The sequence below is a fragment of the Aquarana catesbeiana genome, linkage group LG02 (genome assembly GCF_042186555.1).
Source record: "Aquarana catesbeiana isolate 2022-GZ linkage group LG02, ASM4218655v1, whole genome shotgun sequence".
In the NCBI taxonomy this organism is placed as follows: Eukaryota; Metazoa; Chordata; class Amphibia; order Anura; family Ranidae; genus Aquarana; species Aquarana catesbeiana.
In genome coordinates this window covers 379,739,256-379,764,000 of record NC_133325.1, presented here as the reverse complement: position 1 = coordinate 379,764,000, position 24,745 = coordinate 379,739,256, and the positions used below count along the sequence as shown (strand labels likewise).

The 24,745-nt window shown below is 41.1% G+C and overlaps 1 protein-coding gene across 1 annotated transcript in view; it reads right to left on the bottom strand.

The window, feature by feature from the left end:
- Nucleotides 1–24,745, bottom strand: part of LOC141128072 (multidrug and toxin extrusion protein 2-like) — a 540,585-nt gene that overhangs the window by 236,351 nt on the left and 279,489 nt on the right. The window contains exon 9 of the mRNA XM_073615139.1: nucleotides 5,632–5,745. Within this exon, the coding sequence (XP_073471240.1) occupies nucleotides 5,632–5,745 (114 nt within the window). The remainder of the gene's footprint in view (nucleotides 1–5,631; nucleotides 5,746–24,745) is intronic.

Genomic DNA, 24,745 nt, shown 5'->3' with positions numbered 1-24,745 from the left:
CAATTTTCCTCAACTTCCAAGATGGAGACGGTTCCGGTTCCTGTGATTTCTCCTGATCGTATTCTGGCTACGGTTCACACCAGTCTCACTTATCCTTTGGGTGACAAAATTCTTGCTGCTCAGGTCCATGCTCCTCCTGAGAAACCTAGTCTACGTGCTGACCGCCTTTGTAGCTGCCTGTTCTGTGTGTGCTCAGAGTAAGACTCCACAACATCTTCCACAACCTATACCCAATGGAGAGAGGCCCTGGACCCACCAGTCTATGGATTTCATTGTGGAGTTACCCGACTTCCAGGGCAACACAGTTATCCTTATGGTGGTTGACCGGTTCTCAAAAATGTCTCATTGTATTCCACTTAAGAAGTTGCCCACTTCTAAGGAACTGATGTTTTTGCTCGGAAGATCTTTCACCTACATGGACTACCCAAGGTGATTGTCTCGGACAGGGGTAGTCAGTTTGTGTCCCATTCTGGTGAGCCTTTTATGCACAGTTGGGAATTCAGCTTGCCTTTTCGTCTTTTCCTTTGCGTATCACCCGCAGTCTAATGAGGCCGCAGAATGAGCCCTTGGAGCAATTCCTACGTTGCTATATTTCTGACCATCATAACAACTGATCAGACCTATTACTGTGTATTGCTCACAATAGTGCCTGCTTCCCAATTGTCCCCATTTATGGCGAACTATGGTTTCCAACCTTGCATGTTGCCTGACTCATTTGTTCCGCAGAGTACTCCCGCGTTAGAGGAGCATCTCCGTGGTCTTTGTTCCACTTGGGCACAAGTCCAGGAGGCTTTGCGACATGCTAATGATAGGTACAGACTCCATGCTGACTGCAGGTGCCTGCCTGCGCCTTCCTACTCGGTTGGGGACAGGGTCTGGCTGTCATCTCGCAACCTCCAATTTCATGTTCCCTCAGTTTTCACACCTCAGTTAATTCGCAGGATTAACCCAGTGACTTATGCATTAGACCTCCCTTCTAATATGCATATTTCAAATGTATTTCATGTCTCCTTATTGAAACCTTTGGTCGGCAACCACTTTACCACCTCGGTGCCACGTCCTCACCCTGTATAGGTTGAGAAACATGAGGAGTATGAAGTACAGTCCATTGTTGATTCCTGTAGGTTCCGTGGGCGAATTCAGTACCTGGTGCATTGGAAAGGGTACAGTCCGGAGGAACGCTCTTGGGTCTCATCCTTGGCTGTACATGCCCCTGTTTCCTCTGTGATTTCAAAAGACGTTTTCCCCTCAAGCCTGGTGGTCCTCCGAGGGGGAGGGGTCATTGAGGAGGGGGAACAGTCAGGGCTGGGATCAGCCATTCCTTCTCAGAGCTGGCCTCTCAGCTGTCGGCTAATTGCCAGCTTCTATCTCTCCACAGTTACTCAGCTGCTGATGATATCCTGCTTCTCAGTCCTGCTTACTTAAGCCGTCCACTCCAGAGGCTCCTTGCCTTCGCCTTGGTCAACATCACAGAGCCTAGGTCCTGCTTCCTGTTTTAAGACTTGCTTTGCTGACATCCCTTCTGGCTTCAGATCCTGCTGTTCCACTACATTGATCCCTAACTTCTGGCTTGGCTGACTATCCATTCCAGTTACTGAACTTTGGCTATGCTTTGACTACCTTTGTTCTTTTTACTTTTAATATTAAACAAGTGTGATTTAACTGTACTTCTGTCTCAGTCTGATTTCATGGTTTCTGACACAAAGACCAATTTTTCTGCAACTGTTTGATAGGTGCATATCATTGCAATTTTTGACAGCAAGGCCAATTCTTGCTTTCATTAAGAGTACCTCTATGGGGTTACGGTGTGAAGGAACCACCGACACCCAAAGAGACCAATTTTCCACATTAGTTTCACAGGTGCATATCTTTGCAATTTTTGACAGCAAAGCCAATTCTTGCTTTTATCAAGAGTATCTCTATAGGGGTGAAGGCGGCACCAACACCCAAAGACCAATTTTTCCACACCTGTTACTTCTATCCAAAATCTGTGGCAGAGACACCAGAATTTATCCAAAAAATCTCTAATCTTGTTCCCAGTGCATTACATTGTGGCCTCATCCTACAAACTGGCTCCCAAAGCCGTTGCTTACAAAATAAAGAAAGCTTGCAGGGAAAATGTATTTTTTTGTCTTTATAAATGCAATTATTGCTGCAGCAGCTTCTATACACAGCACAGATGTGCCACTTTACAGGTAGACTAAGGAGACCCCCCAGGCACTATATTGAAAGGAATTTTTCATTTTTATGCTTTCAATTTAAGCATCAGTAAATTACTGCTCATTTGAAATGACGTTTTTTACAAACTTTTTTCATTGATACATCTCCCCAGGGCAGTACCTGGACCTTCATAACCATTGTATGCCCAATTACTTGCATACAGTATAAGGCTTTAAAATTGGCACTTTTGATTTTTACAGTTGGGGTCCCATAGACTTTCGCGATTTTTGAAAATTCTAGTGCGAACCGAACAGGGCTCGTTCAGCCCATCCCTACCTGTGAGTGTTCCCGGCTGGGCTGCTTTCCCACTGGTTTGTTTGTGAATTGTCTTTGCATTATTCCAAACCAAATGCTGGGGCTGTGTGTGTTATTGCCTCCGCACCATGCTGCACCCCACCTACAAGCTTAGCAACTGAAGTCAATCTAAAATGCAAAAGGGAGTCATATCCCATACACAGAGATTTAACAAATCCTCCTACATAAGTTGTACCTGTTTATCTGCGGTCTTCTCTTCTCTAAAGCCGTTCAAAGTGAAGAATTTATACAGCTTGTCTGATCTTCCAGAAAGCAGGGGGTGGAGAACTGCAGATCTCAGAACTGATTGGAGGGAAGGGACACACATCTCTTCACACAGCACACAGGGACAGAGGTGAGGCTGTCATTCACAGACTGTGTGCTGGAGATCCCTCCCTTGTGAACTTTTCTCTTGTGTCAGGAAAACGTGTCAGAAGTGAATCTTGCAGATAGCAGAAGAGCGAGGCAGCAGAGGAAAAGGACATTTAGGGCTCTGGATTCAGACAAGTACACACTATAGAGGGATATGCTTTGCTCATATTTCATGTCTGAACCTCTTTAAGAAATCACTGAGATTCATAAGTTGCCCTAAATAGGAACCCAAACCAATTGGAATGCACACTGATGACTAGGGATGAGCCTGATGTTCGAGTCGAACGTAAGTTCGAGTCGAACATCGCGTGTTCGCCTGTTCGCTGAATAGCGAGCAATTTGGGGTGTTCGAGGCAAAATCAAAAGCTGTGGAACACCCTTTAAAAGTCTATGGGAGAAATCAAAAGTGCTAATTTTAATGGCTTATATGCATGGTATTGTCATAAAAAGTGTTTAGGGACCCGGGTCATGCCCCAGGGGACATGTATCAATGCAAAAAAAGTTTTAAAAAAGGACGTTTTTTGGGAGCAATGATTTTAATAATGCTTAAAGTGAAACAATAAAAGTGAAATATTTAAGAAAAAGAGAAGAACTCCGCGCCAAATAGGGTAAGTAATGTCTAAAAAGATTAAATGACCAAAACAAGCTGCTCCCCAACTTGAACATATAATGATCAGATTGTAAGTGAGTAAATAAGGGGGCGCTAGTGACTAAATTAAGTGAAAAATAAAAATTAAAAATAAAAACGAATGTGATAGAAAAAAAGAGAAATTATTAACTAGAACTTCTCACAAAAAATTGAGAAGTTAAGAGTGAAAACCAGTAGTGGTAAGTTAAGTGGTAAAAAGTGAAATATTCCTTTAAATTTCGTACCTGGGGGGTGTCTATAGTATGCCTGTAAAGTGGCGCATTTTTCCCATGTTTAGAAGAGTCCCTGCACAAAATGAGATTTCTAAAGGAAAAAAAATCATTTAAAACTACTAATAATAACTAAATTAATAACTATAAATTAATTAACAATATTAATAATAAATGAATAACTATAATGAATTGTAGGTCCCGGCAATACAGATAAAAGTCATTGAAAAAATGGCATGGGATCCCCCCAGTCCATTACCAGGCCCTTTGGGTCTGGTATGAATATTAAGGGGAACCCCGAACCAAAATAAAAAAAAAAAATTGCGTGGGGGTCCCCCCAAATTTCATACCAGGTCTGGTATGGATATTAAGGGGAACCCTTTGCCAAAATTTTAAAAAAATGGCATGGGGGTCCCCCAAAAAATCCATACCAGACCCTTATCCGAGCACGCAACCTGGCTGGCCACAGGAAAAGAGGGGGGACAAGAGAGCACCCCCCCTCCTGAACCGTACCAGGCCACATGGCCTCAACATGGGGAGGGTGCTTTGGGGTAGCCCCCCCAAGATGAACGGACTTCGTGGGACATTTTTTTTTTAATAAAGGACTTGTCCCAAGCTGTGTCTTGTGGTTTTTTAACATTTTGACACTTTGTGAAATGGTACAGGTACAATGTACCCGTTACCATTTCAAACAGGGGGGGCCGGGATCTGGGGGTCTCCTTGTTAAAGGGGGCTTCCAGATTCTGATAAGCCCCCTGCCCGCAGACCCCCACAATCACTGGGCAAGGGTTGTGGGGATGAGGCCCTTGTCCCCATCAACATGGGGACAAGGTGCTTTGGGGGGCTACCCCAAAGCACCTTCCCCATGTTGAGGGCTAGTACGGTTCAGGAGGGGGGGCGCTCTCTCGTCCTCCCCTCTTTTCCTGCAGCCTGCCTGGTTCCATGCTCGGATGGGGATATGGATTTCTGGGGGGACCCCCACGCCATTTTTTTTTCATTTTGGAGCGGGGTTCCCTTTAAAATCCATACCAGACCTGAAGGGTCTGGTATGGATTTTGAGGGGGACCCCACACCATTTTTTTTTAAAAAATTGGTGTAGAATTCCCCTTAATATCCATACCAGACCTGAAGGGTTTGGTATGGAATTTGGGGGGACCCCCACGCAATTTTTTTTTTAATTTTGGTTCAGGGTTCCTCTTAATATTCATGCCAGACCCAAAGGGCCTTGGAATGGATTGGGGGGGATCCCATGCCGTTTTTTCAATGACTTTTATCTGTATTGCCGGGACCCGACAATTCATTATAGCGGCGAGTAATTTTAAATGACTTTTTTCCCTTAGAAATGTAATTTAGTGCAGGGACTGTTCTAAACACGGGAAAAATGTGCCACTTTACAGGCATACTATAGACACCCCCCAGGTATGAAATTTAAAGGAATATTTCACTTTTATTGTTTCACTTTAAGCATTATTAAAATCACTGCTCCCGAAAAAACTGCCGTTTTTAAAACTTTTTTTTGCATTGATACAAGTCCCCTGGGGCAGGACCCAGGTCCCCAAACACTTTTTATGACAATAACTTGCATATTAACCTTTAAAATTAGCACTTTTGATTTGTCACGTTCGTGTCCCATAGACTTTAACAGTGCTTGCGTGTTCTAACAAATTTTTTGCCTGTTCGCATGCTCTGCTGCGAACCGAACTGGGGGGTGTTTGGCTCATCCCTACTGATGACCTCTTGGACAAGTCTCTGTAGGTGGACAGGCTGCCTGAACCTATAAAAGTAACACTGCATCAAGAGCCAGTAGAAAAAACCAAAGAGTGTCAGGACTCAGGAAATACAGCAGATAGAACTGAGTAAAAGTTTTCCTAGTATGTGGAAACCAACCTGCTAAAAAACCTCCAATTTCAAAGCTCCACCATTCAATGCAAAGCATCAGCATACTGGGGATAGCAAGGTATAAGTATATATCCCACTCCTGAAGACAATCTTTGGACCATCCTGAAAAGAGAAGATTTTCCAAAACAGCAGGATGTGCATGTATATCTAAATAACTATAAACATTAATATAAATTTGATATAATAACAGCATTGTGTATTTGCCCCTTGGTGTCGTAACCCTCTCATTGCCAAATATGTAACCTTAAAGTGATGCAAAACTCTTGTTTTGAAAAAATATATATGCTATTTATTTATCTATTCTTAAATTAACTAATTAAGTGCACATTATTGCTCTCAGCCTCCTCCAAAACTCTAAATTCCTTTTTGTTTTAACTTCTGTAATCCAGCTTCCTGTTAGTGGGTGACTATATTCTTTCTTTATGGGCCCACTGCATGTAGGAACATAGCAACCCGTTCTTGCTTGTTGCCAAGATAGACTACAGACTATGGATTATGGACTATGGGGATTGTGGTGCACAAAGAGCAGTCCATGTGTCTGCCATAAATGTGCTAATTTCAAACAAACAGAAATCAAGGAGAAAATTCGAGGTTTTGGTAGCTTGTGAAGGGGCATTAAAAAAAGGCATAAAAACACAGCAAGGAAGGATTTCATGAAAAAATGGATTACAGAGCCATTAAGTAGCAGATGTGTAAGGATGATTTTTGGGGATTAGGGATATTGTTTAGTGAACCAAGAATCTGTGGTTTACCAATGCCAATGATTTATATTTACCTAATCTTTGTCCCCCCAACATTCTGTTTGGCTGCCAGGAATGAGAGCAGGAAGCCCTATGCAAGCCCCAAGTCAAAACTTGGCATGGTAGGGATATGTAATCTCGCACCCCCATGTGACAGCATGCTGTATTATGGGAGGAAATGAGATAATGAGTCACATGCTTCCCAATATCCAGAAGTACTTGGTGTTTTTCTTCGCTCTATGGGGGTGAAAAAAGCAGTAGGGGAATAAGTAGAAAATATATATGTGGTGCTGGCAGATCCACCATTACAGTGAACCTTTTGTTTTACTTTGCAAGGTTAAAGCACTGGTTTGCTTTAAAGGAAAACTATAATGAAGACTAAACGTCTACCCAAAGCAGGGGCTGTTCTGCTTGAAAATCGCCAACCTTCCTTCAAAAGAGGGATATAACTATTTATCCAGGTGTTTTAGTGATACTGCTTTATTTTATTCCTTGAAAACATTGTCACCAAAGTTTTTTCTAAGTGTGATATCTTGGCTTTTGCTCTCTCAATATACCAATCTGGGTAAACTCTGGCCCTTAAAGTCTGTAAAGACTTTTGTTTTCTTAAAAAATGCCAGGTCAAGAGAATAATTCCACCATGCTCAAATGAATCCCCTGCCGGTATGGCCCTACTAGTAAAGTAGGAGTTATTACTGCTCCCAGGGTGGTATTCCCACTGCATTCCATTTTCAAAGTGGTAGTCATCATTTCACTTGCCACAAAGTCCCCTCTTGGAGTAATGTTCAAGAAAATCAATTACCTCCAAATTTATTGGAAAAGAATTAGGAGAACCCACTCTCCCACAGGGTAATAGGGCTTTAAAGGATGTGAAGTTGTCACCGAGGTAACCACACAAGAATATAGTGGTAAAAAAATTGTCATTTTACTACAGATTACATATATAACATAAAATATAAAAATTTACACTAGGCCGCAGGTGGCGATTGCAAATAACAATACTTAGATCCTATTAAGACTTGAAGGATGCTGGTGCATGGAGTAAACTGACGCGCTTCGCAGAGCCATGAGTCTTCTTCTTCTGGGAAACTCTACATGCATTTAGATTTGTCAATCAGATTACAGAAAACATCATTATAATCACATTTATATCGTTTTCAATTACTTTTTTCACATTTCTCAAAATACATGTATAATATGATAACATTAACATAGGTGCTCACCAATTACAAAAATGTAACTGTGTGTCAGAGCTGGGCTCAGCCCTTCCTTCTCAGAGCTGGCCTGTCACCTGTCAGCTAATTGCCAGCTCCTATCTATCCACAGTTACTAAGCTGTTGATGATATCCTGCTCGTCAGTCCTGCCTACTTAAGCCATCCGGCCTAAAGAATCTCTGCCTTTGCCTTGGTCAATCTCACAGAGCCTGCATTCCTGACTTGCTTTGCTGACATCCCTTCTGGCTCCAGATCCTACTTGCTGTTCCACTACATTGATCCCTTACTTCTGGCTTGGCTGACTATCTGTTCCAGTTACTGAACTTTGGCTATGTTTTGACTACATTTGTGCTTTTTACTTTTATTATTAGACAAGTGTGATTTACCTGTACTTCTGTCTCGGTCTGATTTCATGGTTTCTGACACTGTGTGGCCTACAGCATCGCAAGGAAAATCAGACAATCATCTGGCAAATGGTTAATAGTGTCAGAGCTATTGACTTAGTCTGGTGGACATCGGATCATGGCCAAGGTGAAGGGCAAACATCATCTGGTAAACTAGCTACAATACCAAAATTATGTAATAAGATGCAGAAAATACATAATCATATTTTCGAACGGTCTCTAATGGATTTAATCAGCATATAACCAATGTATATTTACTTAAAGAATCAATGGGCAGCCAAAACCCAAGGGACAACTATGGAAGCATACACGCCTACATATGCCATGCATAAACCTTAGGTGCACCAGGCCAGTGTCCAAAGCGGTCCAGACGCAAGAACATACATACACACCAACACACACAGCGACATCTGCCTAACCAGCCTGCAACCAACCCATGCAGAACCACATCCATACACACCAACCTACTGATGCATATGAGCCAGCGTCACCCTACCCCAGCAGCAACCACATCAATCAACCACAACACAGACCCATAAACAGCACAGACACAATCCACAGCCAGCATCCACAGGACCCACAGATACCAACCCTAAGCCCTCTCACATCCAAAATCCACAATACATTCATATGCACTCCCCCCACCAAATAAACACAACACCTCCAGCAATCCATCCCCCACACCTGCACCATGACAGCCAGTCGGCCACATCCCCCAGCATAACAATACCAGTGACTCAAACATACCCAGTATGCTTACAGTTTGCAGTAAAACTACCAATATGCTCTCAGATCTACAGCCTGCCTGACCCATGGATAGTCACCTTGATAGGGAAAGGATGCACATATGTGCATCAACCTTGGATGTTACTCGCCCTAAGTTCTGCACCGCTCATCTCCGCCACCAAAGTATGCGTCCAAGCTTGCCCAGCTGCCACCACCTTAAGAGCACAATCCCGCTGGAAATGACTGAGCCAGACGCAAGGTCACTGACGTCATATCCGGCGCAGGTGCCCCTGTAGGAGCACATGCATGCTAACCACCAGTCCACTCCTCGCATAATCCAAAGACCAGCAAGATGATGAAAATGGCACACGCAGCAGTGCCTCCTGTCCACCAAGACTGAACTACAAGGGACAGATATCGAGGAGAATAAAAGCCTCCTCATCCACCAGGGGTGACCGAATGTCTCACCATACAACTACGTCAGGCAATAGGCCAAGAAAAATCTCAGCGATGCTGAAAGACCACCTAACAGCAATAAACAAGATACATACTGAATGTATCTCTCATAAATAGTATATATATTTTCTTATTAAATGAATCCTCAATAAAAATTCAACCATATCATCAAAACTGATTTAGCTATAGCTAAAGGCAGTATAGCAAAGGCAGGTCTCACTATAGGGGTACTCCATCTCTAAAGAAATGGTTTAAAATAAAGTGCTGTATTTAACCCCAAAGGTACAGTCACCTTTTGGTTATAAATCCATTTAGCCTCTTGTTGTAGGATCTTTTTATTAAAGTCTCCTCCCCGTAACTTCTGGGGTTCACCTCTAGTGCAAAGAATGAAATCGCTGAAGGATCATAACTATAATTAAGACCTACATGCTTATCCAGGAGACCTACATCGAGATAGTAGAGGTGATCCTGTATGTGCCTTGCAAATGTCCGTTTGGTTTTCCTGATATAGAATGCTCTGCATACACATGTTGCCATATATACCACTCCCATGGTCTGGGCAGTGGGCATATTTTGCCCTCCCTAATCCAGTGACACTGGTTCCACATCAATAAGTACCCAATTCCCTCACTGCTCCCACCAGAGAAGCTGAAGGTGAGTAGTGGCTATGGACCAGATTGTCCGTGATGGAACGTGATCTCCTAAATACTATCTCTGGGCGATTCTGTACATATTTTGAAATGACATTGTCCTCTGCAAGGAAATGCCAGTTACGAGCTACCAGTTCGCAAAATTGTTCCTGTTGAGCGCTAAAGGTGCTAATAAATTTGGTGATATTAGTTTTACTCTGAGTCTTGGATTAAAAATTAGATGTTCTCTTTGATTTGATTTTGCTCTCTGATAGGACTTCAAGTATTGTACCAGAATCTGGTACAATACTTGGAAAATTATAATAAAAACCTGGTTGTCAGAAAGGATCAGAAGTTCTACAAGGACAAACTTGCATTCACGGGTCGCTATGCATGTAGATGGCAAAAAGGGTTTAATGGGAAAACAGGTAAACCATATAGACAGAACTATAACCAAGAAACTCCTACATATAAATCTGAATCTGACCTTTCTATGTCATCTTCTGTTTCTTCTTATAGATCCAATACTGCGGTACAGAAAGGCAAAACTGGAAGGGGATGAGCACGTAAACGTAGTAATGGTGGTGGGTATGACTCACGGGGTTGAACAAATAAAAAATGTTTAGTTTCACCTCATGCACCCTCTCCAGGTTCTAATCACAATGGTAACATGGAGACACCCTCAAGGATATGTGGTGAATCGGTGATGGGTACCACACATAGGCGTGCGCACAGGGTGTGCCAGGTGTGCCTGGACACAATTTAATCACCCTGTCTGGTGCAGATTCTCCCTGTTTAAACCCCTGATATGAATAAAAATAAAATAATAATACTAATAAAATCTACTGACACCATCCACTGCCTTACTGACACCAGTCTCTGCCTTACTGGCACCCACCACTACTCTACTGACACCGTCAGTATGTATACACACGCACACCTATATGTATTTGAGCTTTAAGGTGCACCACCCTAATGTAATAGGCTGTGCACACTTATGGTACCACACTAATGTCTATGTTTGGGGATAAAAGTAATGTTAACGCTAATGTATATAAAGAACTAGGAGCAACCCCTAAAGCCAATCAAATTAAACCAAATACCAACCCAGGTGGGCCCACTCTAGATTCAGCTCACATGCCATAGACTCCGATGATGCAGACATGAATGGGGAAGATGGACTAATTCGTGGTCAAACATACATAGAATCACCATCATTGGATGTAGTTAATCTATCCTCTTACCAGCTATCCAAATCTGAAATCAATATTTTTAAACTGGATTTACGTATTTGAGTTAAGTTTGAGTTAGTTAAAGATCTGCATATATTTGCGAGAAATTTTACTTATAAAATATATATTTGATAAGGAACAGGGACCAGCAGGAACACGGGATGAGGATGTTTAAAGACTTCAAAGCTCAGGACATTTGGACAAAAGACAAATGTAGGTATGGCACTGCTCTGGTGTAGTGCAATTTTTATAATAGGCTGACCTCCTGTGCCTTGAATAATGGCCTAATAGAGATCTAAGGACTGAATATTTTAAATTATATGTGTTGTCTTGCAAAAGTCTAGGGTATTGTATATATTAACCTAAAACACAGTATGGTGCTACAAATGACTTCTTAGCGATCAAAACTTATTTAAAACATATTATGTGAAAAAAATAGAAATACCGTATATACTCGTGTAAAAGTCGAATTTTTCAGCCCCTTTTTTGGGGCTGAAAGTGCCCCCCTCAACTTATACACGAGTCACCGCCGTCTGCCTACATGTTCAGCGTGTCATGCAGGCAGACGGCGGCCAGCGTGCGCTACATAGCACTCCGCAGCGGCTCTCACTGTTCAAAAGCCGCGCCTCCTCGTCTGTGATAGGCAGTCAGTGTACAGCATCACGGACATTCTCTCATCCTCGTCCGTGGTATGAGGATGAGAGAATTTTCGTGATAGGCTGACCGCTGACTGCTGGGAAATGGAGTTTTCTGCCCATCATGGACGATGAAGAGGCGCGGCTTTTGAACAGTGAATGGCCGCCGAATACTACACGCTGATCGGTGCAGAGCGGCGCACGGAGGCATGCACAGGACACAGATAGGATGCACACATGCACACAGACACATGCACATACATATACACATGACACATACACAGGACACAGGTACATATACAAATGCACATATACACAGGACACAGGTACATGACACAGGTACATATACACATGACACATGCACATATACACAGGACACAGGTACATGACACATATGCACAGGACACATGACACATGCACTGGACACATGCACAGGACACAGGGAGGTATGCAGCTGCGGATGGGCATTGTTGATCCTCTTTTTCCACTTACAGTACCTGCTGCATTTCTCACCCTCGTCTTATACTCGGGTCAATACGTTTTTCCAATTTTTTTGTCGTAAATTAGGGCCTGGACTTATACTCGGGACGACTTATACTCGAGTATATATGGTAAGACAAAAAAAGTGCAAGGTGAATGTGTGAGATCCGGCATGTGATGTAGCCTTAAAAATCCGATTAATATTTGCTTTCCAATTGTACTATACCCTCTGGTGACTGTTTGTTGAACTATAAAAAAGTGGTGTAGGTTACCCCTCCTGGATATTAATTCCAGGTGGGAATGGTTAGATTCGTAAATGGAAGCCGCAGATTTATATCACATATGCCTAAACGGAAAGTGAAAAATTATTAGCTAATTGCAATCAAATGAATGCTTATAAATAAAGTGCCTTGTGCTAAATATTGGTTGTAAGTGAAAAGGTCATGATCCTATATCACATACCATTACATTTTGGCTATCTAGGTGCAAAATGTGCTAGTTATCCTAAAATCACAAAGTGACTAGTGCTTAAACGATTAACAAAGTGACTTGTGCTTCATAAGCCCAGTACTTGCTGGAAAAATATATGCGTATTTTTATGATGAGGAGTCTTTTTAAATGACTCAAAAAGTCTCTTTTGGAAAGGGTTAAGTCCTTATTGGGAGGTGGTATTGTGGTAAGCAATTTCTTGTCCAAGTGCTGGCTTTGTTATGGTGCTTCTTAACCAAGATCTTATTATGCTTGCACTCACCAGATGAAAACAGCCCTGCAGGGGTATGAACAGTCACAGTGTCTACCACTGTGTAGCAGCCCTGGATGTCTCCGGTCCGTGCTTTAAATGTTTTTCCTGGCTTAGAATGTGTTCACCATAGAAAAGAGAGAATGTCCATAGTGTGACACCGTTTAAAAAGCTTTATTGTAACATATGTAAAGATCGTACTACATTTTGAAAGATGGTAGTAAGCATGAAATATTAAGATCCGTAGTAATCGGCTTGTGATCGTCTATCTGGAGGTGACGCAAGACGTCCCCAGGTCCTGCCCTATGTGATTCGTCATTGGACGTCTGCTGGGGCATCCATCTCGCTACACCTCCCTTACTTAAATAGTATATCGTGTGCTTAGTGCGGTTGCGCACTATAGTTTTTCAGCGGCCATTTTAGGGTGGAAATTACAGACCGGAGTCCAGGGTGCTCAGCAATGGAGAGAAAGAGGAGAGTGGAACACCTTATATTCATCCAAGGTAGGTTTGAGGGTATAGTCAGGGTTAATTTTATTGGCCAATAATTGCCAACCTGTATAATAATACCCCTTATACCACTAGTCCATTGTTGATTGGAATAACAATAGGTGATCAACAATCAAAAATGGTTGCTCTAGGGACCAAATGAACATATGTAAAAAAGAGGAGAAGGAGAGAACCTTCAAAAGACAGTCCACTCAAGAGCATGCGGGTATTAAACCTAAATATCTTTATTGATTATCCCAGTAAAAACAGTGTTACTATCCAAAAACCATTAATTAAAAATAGGACAGAAAGTCCTACACAGCACTGGTGGCCACCGATGTTTTCCACATACATAAATCACTCATGCATCCATACACACTTCAGCTTATTGAAAAGACCCGGGTCTGATGTATATTTCATTTACTTCCCAAATAAAGTTTATGAATAGATTTATTATTGCCGCTTCGGTCCTTACTGAATAAAGTGCAGGTGCTGGTGATTAGCAAGATATCCGTCCGGATATTGATAATGAGGAAAAACAGACTTCAATGTATGGCAGGTTGGTAAATTAATAATTAGATAAATAGATGAAGTGTCCCCGTTTGGCCGGCTATATATCAGCAGTTGGAAAACAAGAAAATATATTAGGTAAGGAACAAACGGCAGATAGCAATATATGGTGTGCCTCCGTATATGTTGGAGCACTACAGAGCTCACCGTTTGACGTCTTCAACCAAAGAGTTCCAAGATCCATAGAGGACTGCGATAGCCGCCTTGTCTCGGTGTAGGGGAGCAGACATGCGGTGTGCTCGCCCGTACTGACAGGAGCTGTTGTTTCCGGGTCTTCCGTGGGGAAGTACGGTGTGTCAGAGGGTTCACAAAATGTTCCGCGCTAGGTCTGTAGGTTTACCAGGGGAAGCGCTTAGTCCCAGTATTCACCGCAGGGCTCAATCCGCCATCTTGGAAAGTTCTCAGGTCGCTTCTGTATGTGCAAAAGTTGATTCCTCATTTATGTGTGGAGATCCATGTCCCACCAGTGCACAGGTTAGACGCTTACGCGTTTCACTTGTTGCCAAGCTTCTTCAGAGCATTGCTCAGCAATGGAGCCTACTTCTAACTACGACCCGTCAGTCTTTCCCCGTGTGTTAAAATAAAGACTGATATCCGGGTCGGTGACACCACAATTGTGTCAGCGTCAGCATCGACATATAAAATAGCTGATATTCCCAAATAAATATATCCCAAAGGGGTACTTGATCTTAATATAATATTGAGGGGTATGTGTTGTAGGAGATATTATGAAGAAAGTGTTTGGGCAAATATACCCAAATGTTTACATGAATATTAAAACTGAAATTATTAAAAATATTGAAAATATGAGGGGTAGTTGCTGCACCAGGGTATCCTAGTTCTTAATGTATGAGTGATGCTGCACCTAATTATTAGTGTGACCAGGGTAAGACTATATAAATACGTGAGATATTATATTATGTGAAACCTCCAATGAATTACCCATAATGGAGTATATTTATATAATTATAGTGACTGGGGAGATGTATTCAATTATTCTATTAGATTCTTATTCCCATATTTCTAGACAAAACATTTTTCTAGTTGTAGCTTTTTTCTGCAGCCCCTACATTTTCAAAGAGTGTTTATCTTGGTGAGAATTGGGCCTATCTGGAGTCAGGCAGGTCAAGGTAAATCACAATGGAAACAGTGTCTGAGTTGGATATGATGTGTTCTTAAAGTTCTAAGGGACATCTCGTTCTTCACTATCTTAAAAAATATACATTATTGGTTTTCCACAGGTATTGTATGTGATACAAACATCTTTATTGGCAGTCGTGAGGGTTGCTCATTTCGGACATGATACGTATATTGAGTTCTAGGAGATGTTTTTCTTTAGATGGGGAATTTATTATTTGCAAACATTATATATCAAGTAAAATGTTTGTTATTGGTAGTCCTAGAAATTGGTGAGGAAACAATTCAAGTCTACATCGATATTCATTCCTGCTGGTTGGAGGGTCTCTAACAGGAAAATCCATTTTGTCTCATTTTGTGAGATCTTAATTCTTCTGTTGTCTCCTCTCCAATGCCCTTTTATTTTGTCAATGCCATAGAAAGTCCGACATGTTGGATCTTTATTATGGTGGTCCTTGAAGTGTCTTGAGAAGCTGTGTTTATTAAATTCGTTCTTTATGTTGGTTATATGTTCTCTGATTCTGATACACAACTGTCTAGTTGTTCTGCCCAAATATTGTATATGGCATGGGCACTCCAATACGTAGGTTACGTGCGTGCTGTTGCAGGTTATGAGTTCTTTTATATCATATTCTCTTCCATTAGTTGCGGATTTGAATTTTGATATCTTTCTGTTTGTTTTCTGTCTGACCTTACACGGTAGGCAATTTCCACATTTAAAAAAAACCCTTAGGTTTTTAATTATTTTAATCTTCTTTGGTGGGTCAAGAGCGTTATACACTTATTTGTTTCTAAGGGATGGGGCCTTCCTGTAGATAAAGATAGGTTTTTTTGGCAGCATGGAATTTAAAATTCTATCTGATTGAAGGATAGGCCAATATTTCTTTATTATAGACTCCATATTCTTATACTGTCTATTGTATCCCGTTAGGAAGGCCATGTCCGTATTTTTATTCTTTTTCTTCCTATTATGGTTCGTCTCCCTTCTATTAGTGTGTTCCTGTCCAATTTCTTTACTTTTTCTTTTAAATTTTCGAATTATTTTTTATTGTATCCTTTCTCCACAAATCTGTTAATGATGATGTTGGCTTGTTCTTCATAGTCACTCAGACTGCTGCAGTTCCTATGTATCTGCATTAATTGTCCCTTAGGGATGTTACCAATCCATTGCGGATGGTGGCAGCTGCTGGTTAGAATATATCCATTTCTGTCTGTGGTTTTGAAAAATGTGCTGGTGTTTAAGTTTCCTTTATTTTTATATAGCTGTAAATCAAGATAATCTATACTCTGTTTGTTCCAATTTCCAGAAAAAGTAATCCCATAGATATTGCAATTTATTTAGTCGAAGAAAGTTTGTAGTTCTTTTTCCGTACCTCCCCATAGTTTGACAATGTCATCTATGTACCGACAGTACATCTTCAAATTCTGCCCTGGTGTGCTGTAAATTTGTTCTTCCTCCTATCGATTGAGGATCAAATTGGCTACACTGGGGGCATACTTAGCCCCCATGGCCACTCCCTTGGTTTGAGTGTAGTAGTCTCCTTTGTGCCAAAAGTAGTTGTGACTCATGGCCAGTTCCAAACCCTCCTTAATGTACTTGATTTGCTCCCCTTTTAGGTCAGTTTGTTTGTGTAATGCCCATTCAACACTACTCAGGGCCGTCTTCTTGTACAATATTCGTGTACAGGGAGTTGACATCAATAGTTACTAGGATGTCGTCATCTTGTATCTTGAAGTTTTTCAGCTCTGCAATTAGTTGTCTGCTGTCCTTCAAATAGGCTTTCCCTTCTGCTACAAGTGGTTGCAAGAATCCATCTAGGTATGCCCCCAGTCTGGAAAACATTGAGTCTATGCCACTAATTATTGGCCTTCCTGGGGGGTTGGATTGGTTTTTGTGGATTTTAGGGACATAATACATCACTGGGGCTTTTGGTGTTTCTGGGACTAGGTACCTTGCTTCTTTTTTGGTCAGTATTCCTCTTTTTTCTCCTTTTTGGATGTAGGTTTTCAGTTTTTTCTTATAGTCCTCTTTTGGGTTGCCCTTTAGTTTCTTATATGTGTTTGGTGTTTTCAGCAGTCTTTCCATTTCCAACTCATAGTCCTTCTTGTTTAATATCACTAGGCCTCCGCCTTTATCAGCCGGCCAGATGACAATTTCTTTCTTTTTTTCAATTTCTTTGATGGTGTTCCAAATTTGGGTATTTAAAATAATTAAAAACCTAAGGGGTTTTTTTAAATGTGGAAATTGCCTACCGTGTAAGGTCAGACAGAAAACAAACAGAAAGATATCAAAATTCAAATCAGCAACTAATGGGAGAGAATATGATATAAAAGAACTCATAACCTGCAACAGCACGCACGTAACCTACGTATTGGAGTGCCCATGCCATATACAATATGTGGGCAGAACAACTAGACAGTTGTGTGTCAGAATCAGAGAACATATAACCAACATAAAGAATAGATTTAATAAACACAGCGTCTCAAGACACTTCAAGGACCACCATAATAAAGATCCAACATGTCTGACCTTCTATGGCATTGACAAAATAAAAGGGCATTGGAGAGGAGACAACAAAAGAATTAAGATCTCACAAAATGAGACAAAATGGATTTTCCTGTTAGAGCCCATCCAACCAGCAGGAATGAATATCGATGTAGACTTGAATTGTTTCCTCACCAATTTCTAGGACTACATTTTACTTGATATATAATGTTCGCAAATAATAAATTCCCCATCTAAAGAAAAACATCTCCTAAAACTCAATATACGTATCATGTCCGAAATGAGCAACCCCCACGACTGCCAATAAAGATGCTTGTATCACATACAATACCTGTGGAAAACCAATAATGTATATTATTTAAGATAGTGAAGAATGAGATGTCCCTTAGAACTTTAAGAACATATCATATCCAACTCAGACACTGTTTCCATTGTGATTTACCTTGACCTGCCTGACTCCAGATAGGCCCAATTCTCACCAAGATAAACACTCTTTGAAAACGTAGGGGCTGCAGAGAAAAGCTACAACTAGAAAAATGTTTTGTCCAGAAATATGGGAATAAGAATCTAATACAATAATTGAATACATCTCCCCAGTCACTATAATTATATAAATATACTCCATTATGGGCAATTCATTGGAGGTTTCACATATTATAATATCTCATGTATTTATATAGTCTTACCCTGGTCACACTAATAATTAGGTGCAGCATCACTCATACATTAAGAACTAGGATACTCTGGCGCAGCAACTACCCCTCATATTTTCAATATTTTTAATAACTTCAGTTTTAATATTCATGTAAACATTTGGGTATATTTGCCCAAACACTTGCTTCATAATATCTCCTACAACACGTACCCCTCAATATTATATTAAGATCAAGTACCCCTTTGGGATATATTTATTTTTAATAATCACCCATGTCTCCCATCCTTATTCTTATTGGACAATTAATTAATTCTAAAGTTGGGAATTTTTTAGTTTTTTTGGTCTTTGATTTTAATATATTTTCTTATTTTTTATTTTATTATTTTTTATTTACATTATTTAAACATTTATTTCAATATAATTTTTCATTTTAATATTTTTACATTTTTTCCTCCTTTCTTCTCCTGAATTTTTCCCTGATTCCTAATTATTATTTTTTTATTATTTTAATAAATTTTATGATAAGTAATATAATCCATGGACCCATCCAATAGCAAACATGTCATGGTATATTTTAATATTTTTAATTTCATTTCTAGAAAATTCATGTACGTGTATAACAATTTTTATTGATTATTTTTAATTACTATATGAAGGATCTCTGGTTACTCTACAAAAAAATTTCATTTTATCCCTTAGGTCCAATTTAATCGTTGTGCAGACATGTAAAAATGATATATCTTGTGCATAAATATACGGGGATCCATTTACACAATGGGAATATCACCTATTTTATATGTCGATGCTGACGCTGACACAATTGTGGTGTCACCGACCCGGATATCAGTCTTTATTTTAACACACGGGGAAAGACTGACGGGTCGTAGTTAGAAGTAGGCTCCATTGCTGAGCACTCCGGACTCCGGTCTGTAATATCCACCCTAAAATGGCCACTGAAAAACTATAGTGCGCAACCGCACTAAGCACACAATATACTATTTAAGTAAGGGAGGTGTAGCAAGATGGATGCCCCAGCAGATGTCCAATGATGAAACGCTTGGGTGGGACCTAGGTACGTCTTGCGTCACCTCCAGATAGGCGATCACAAGCCGATTACTACGGATCTTAATATTTCACGCTTACTACTATCTTTCAAAATGTGAGTACGATCTTTACATATGTTACAATAAAGCTTTTTAAATGGTGTCACACTATGGACATTCCCTCTTTTCTATGGTGAACACATTCTAAGTCGGGAAAAACATTTAAAGCACGGACCGGAGACATCCAGGGCTGCTACACAGTGGCAGACACTGTGACTGCTCATACCCCTGCAGGGCTGTTTTCATCCGGTGAGTGCAAGCATAATAAGATCTCGGTTAAGAAGCACCATCACAAGGCCAGCACTTGGACAAGAAATTGCTTACCACAATACTACCTCCCAATAAGGACTAAACCCTTTCCAAAAGAGACTTTTTGAGTCATTTAAAAAGACTCCTCATCATAAAAATACGCATATATTATTTTTCCAGCAAGTACTGGGCTTATGAAGCACAAGTCACTTTGTTAATCGTTTAAGCACTAGTCACTTTGTGATTTTAGGATAACTAACACATTTTGCACCTAGATAGCCAAAATGTAATGGTATGTGATATAGGATCGCAAACTTTTCACTTACAACCAATATTTAGCACAAGGCACTTTATTTATAAGCATTCATTTGATTGCAATTAGCTAATAATTTTTCACTTTCAGTTTAGGCATATGTGATATAAATCTGCTGCTTCCATTTACGAATCTAACCATTCCCACTTGGAATTAATATCCAGGAGGGGTAACCTACACCACTTTTTTATAGTTCAACAAACAGCCGCCAGAGGTTATAGTACAATTGGAAAGCAAATATTAATCGGATTTTTAAGCTACATCACATGCCGGATCTCACACATTCACCTTGCACTTTTTTTGTCTTATTTCTATTTTTCACATAATATGTTTTAAATAAGTTTTGATCGCTAAGAAGTCATTTGTAGCACCATACTGTGTTTTAGGTTAATATATACAATACCCTAGACTTTTGCAAGACAACCAACGCACATAATTTAAATTATTTAGTCCTTCGATCTCTATTAGGCCATTATTCAAGGCACAGGAGGTCAGCCTTTTATAAAAATTGCACTACACCAGAGCAGCGCCATACCTACATTTGTCTTTTGTTCACATTTTAGTATTTTCCACCTAGGTGGAATTATACATGTAGAGGCAGCAGCTCCTAACATATTTGGAAAGTACCCTTATCCATAGCGCAGATCTATTTTACCTATCCTTCAGGACATTTGGACACTGAAAATTCTGATCTAATTATTAGATGAAAATGAAAAGGCTGGGGGAGCCCAGCAAACTGAATCCTCCTCCTTCAGTGAGGAGGACTCAGCTCCCAAGCCATAACCTGTCAAATTGAAAGCCAAGTCTCAGAAATTTCTTCCACTTCAAACATGCCCAGCAGTCTGGGCATTTTTGAAGCAAACCATGAAAGAAATTGAAAGTTTACCCTCAACATGTCAACCCATCAAAAACCTCACACACTTACAACAGTAGGCTCTGACAAGCCTGGTCCAGAACAACCAAATTATTATCAAACTCTCCGATAAGGGGAGGGGGGTATGTGGTCGTGATGGACAGGAATCAATACACAGAGATGTGTGATGCCATTCTGAAGAATACAGAATGGTATCAAATGGTCCCTGAGGAATCACTCTCTGACCTGCGGTCTCAATATAAATCTATAATTGCCAATGCCTATCATCAATGTTTGATTGATAAGGACCTTTTTGAATATCTCAATGTTAAATGGCCTATCACACCTACTTTCTATGCCCTCCCAAAGGTCCACAAAAACTTAACCAAACCTCTCGGATGTCCAGTAGTCTCTGGAATTGGTTGTCGCACTGAAAGGGCAAGAAAAATGTTGGACAGCCAACTCAGATCCCACGTCATGGGACTACCATCCTATTTGAAGGATACGCTCAAGCTGCTAAAAGTAATTGAGGGCCTAATCGCCCCACCATGAGTGATATTAGTGGCCATTGATATTGAGGCCTTATACTCTGATATCCCTCATAAGAAGGGGGTTGAGGTGGTCTCCAACTTTTTTAGGGAACAGGATAAAACTAGTTGGCCAATGGGTAACTTCATTACGCAGTTGCTTAACCATGTTCTTACATCAAACGTATTTCTTTTCAATCAATCCACATACCTCCAGGTACAGGGGGTTGCGATGGGGACATCTTGTGCCCCATAATATGCCAACCTGTACCTTGGGGGATAGGAAAGATCCTTATTTACAGACGACGATGCATCAGTCTATCTTTGCCACATATTGCTGTGGCGAAGGTATATAGACAATGTACTGGTCATTTGGATAGGTACTATGAGTGAACTTTCGGAGTTTATGATATATATTTCAAACAATGAATTTAATCTAAAATTTACCATGCAGTCGGATGCCCATAGTATACCTTTTTTGGATTTGAGATTGTTTCTCTACCCCGATGGCTCTCTATATACTACTCTCTTTCGTAAAGAGACTGCTGGGAATACCATTCTACACTATACTAGTGCTCATCCTCGCTCCCTGGTACGCAGTATTCCATTCAGCCAATACCTTAGGCTGCATCTAAACTGTGCCAGGGAGGAGGATTTTGTGTCAGAGGCCAAAGCTTTATTTGGGCGACTCCTAGCCTAGATACAGCAAAAAAAGTCCTCAAGCGAGCTTATCAGAGAGTATAATCAACTCAAAGGAAAAATCTAATTTTTAAATCCAAGACTCAGGGTAACACTAATACCACCTAATTTATTACCACCTTTAGCGTGCAACAGGAACAGTTTTGCAAACTGGGAGCTCGTAACTGGCATTTCCTTGCAGAGGATGCTGTCATTTCAAAATATGTACAGAATCGCCCAGACATAGTATTTAGGAGATCACGTTCCATCACGGACAATCTGGTCCATAGCCACTACTCACCTTCAGCTTCACTGGTGGGAGCATTGATTGATGTGGAACTTGTAATCAGTGTCGCTGGATTAGGGAGGGCAAAATATGCCCACTGCCACTGGGAGTGGTATATATGGCAACATGTGTATGCGGAGCATTCTATATCGAGAAAACTAAACTGATGGTTGCAAGGCGCATACAGGATCACCTCTACTATCTCGATGTAGGTCTCCTGTATACGCCCATATGCATGCATGTAGGCCTTAATTATGGTTATTATCCCTCAGTGATTTCATTTTTTGCACTAGAGGTGATCCCCAGAAGTTATGGGGAGGAGACTTTGATAAAAAGATCCTACAGCAAGAGGCTTAATAGATTTATAACCAAAATGTGATCGTATCTCCATGGTTAAATACAGCACTTTCTTTTAAACCATTTCTTTAGAGATGGAGTACCCCTATAATGAGATTCCTAAGACCTGCCCTTGCTATACTTTTGAGCTAAATCAGTTATGATGATATGGTAGAATTTTTATTGAGGATTAATTTAATAAGCAAATACAGTATCTCACAAAAGTGAGTACACCCCTCACATTTTTGTAAATATTTTATTATATCTTTTCATGTGACAACACTGAAAAAATGTCTAAACCACTGGCAACAAAAGTGAGTACACCCCTAAGTGAAAATGTCTCAATTGGGCCCAAAGTGTCAATATTTTGTGTGGCAAAAATTATTTTCCAGCACTGCCTTAACCCTCTTGAGCATGGAGTTCACCAGAGCTTCACAGGTTGCCACTGGAGTCCTCTTCCACTCCTCCATGATGACATCACAGAGCTGGTGGATGTTAGAGACCTTGCACTCCTCCACCTTCCATTTGAGGATGCCCCACAGATGCTCAATAGGGATTAGGTCTGGAGACATGCTTGGCCAGTCCATCACCTTTACCTTCAGCTTCTTTATCAAGGCAGTGGTTATCTTGGAGGTGTGTTTGGGGTCCTTATCATGTTGGAATATTGTCCTGCGGCCCAGTCTCAGAAGGGAGGGGATCATGCTCTGCTTCAGAATGTCACAGTACGTGTTGGCATTCAAGGTTTCCTTGATGAACTGTAGCTCCCCAGGGCCGGCAGCACTCATGCAGCCCCAGACCATGACACTCCCACCAACATGCTTGAGTATAGGCAAGACACACTTGTCTTTGTACTCCTCACCTGGTTGCTACCACACACGATTGACATCATCTGAACCAAATACGTTTATTTTGTTCTCATCAGACCACAGGACATGGTTCCAGTAATCCATGTCCTTAGTCTGCTTGTCTTCAGCAAACTGTTTGTGGGCTTTCTTGTGTATCATCTTTAGAAGAGGCTTCCTTCTGGGATTACAGCTATGCAGACCAATTTGATGCAGTGTATGGCGTATGGTCTGAGCACTGACAGGCTGACCCCCCACCCCTTCAACCTCTGCAGCAATGCTGGCAGCACTCATGCATCTATTTCCCAAAGACAACCTCTGGATATGACGCTGAGCACATGCACTCAACTTCTTTGGTCGACCATGGCGAGGCCTGTTCTAAATGGAACCTGTCCTGTTAAACTGCTGTATGGTCTTGGCCATCGTGCTGCAGCTCAGTTTCAGGGTCTTGGTAATCTTCCTATAGCCTAGGCCATGTTTATGTAGTGCAACAATATTTTTTTTTTTCAGATCCTCAGAGAGTTCTTTGCCATGAGGTGCCATGTTGAACTTCCAATGACCAGTATGAGAGAGTGAGAGAGATAACACCAAATTGAACACACCTGCTCGCCATTCACACCTGAGAACTTGTAACACTAATGAGTCACATGACACCGGGGAGGAAAAATGGCCAATTGGGCCCAATTTGGCCTTTTTTACTTAGGGGTGTACTCACTTTTGTTGCCAGCGGTTTAGACATTAATGGCTGTGTGTTGAGTTATTTTGAGGGGACAGGAAATTGACGCTGTTCTACAAGCAGTACACTCACTACTTTACATTGTAGCAAAGTGTCATTTCTTCAGTGTTGTCACATGAAAAGATATAATAGAATATTCACAAAAATGTGAGGGGTGTACTCACTTTTGTGAGATACTGTATATATACTATTTATGAGAGATATATGCCCTATGTATCTTTCAGCATCGCTGGGATTTTTCTCGGCCTATTGCTTGGACTAGTTGTATGGTAAGACATTCGGGCACCCCTGGTGGACAAGGAGGCTTTTACTCACCTCGACATCTGTCCGTTGTAGTTCCCTCTTGGCGGACAGGAGGCGCTGCTCATGCCCTTTTCATTGTCTTGGTGGTATTCTGATTATGCGAGGCGTGGCTGGTGTTAGCGTGCATGTGCTCCTACAGGGGCACCCGCGTAGGATATGACGTCAGTGAGCTGCATCTGGTTCAGTCATTTGCGGTGGGATCATGCTTTTAAGGTGGCGGTAGCAGGGCAAGCTTGGACACATCCTCCGGTGCCGGAGACAAGC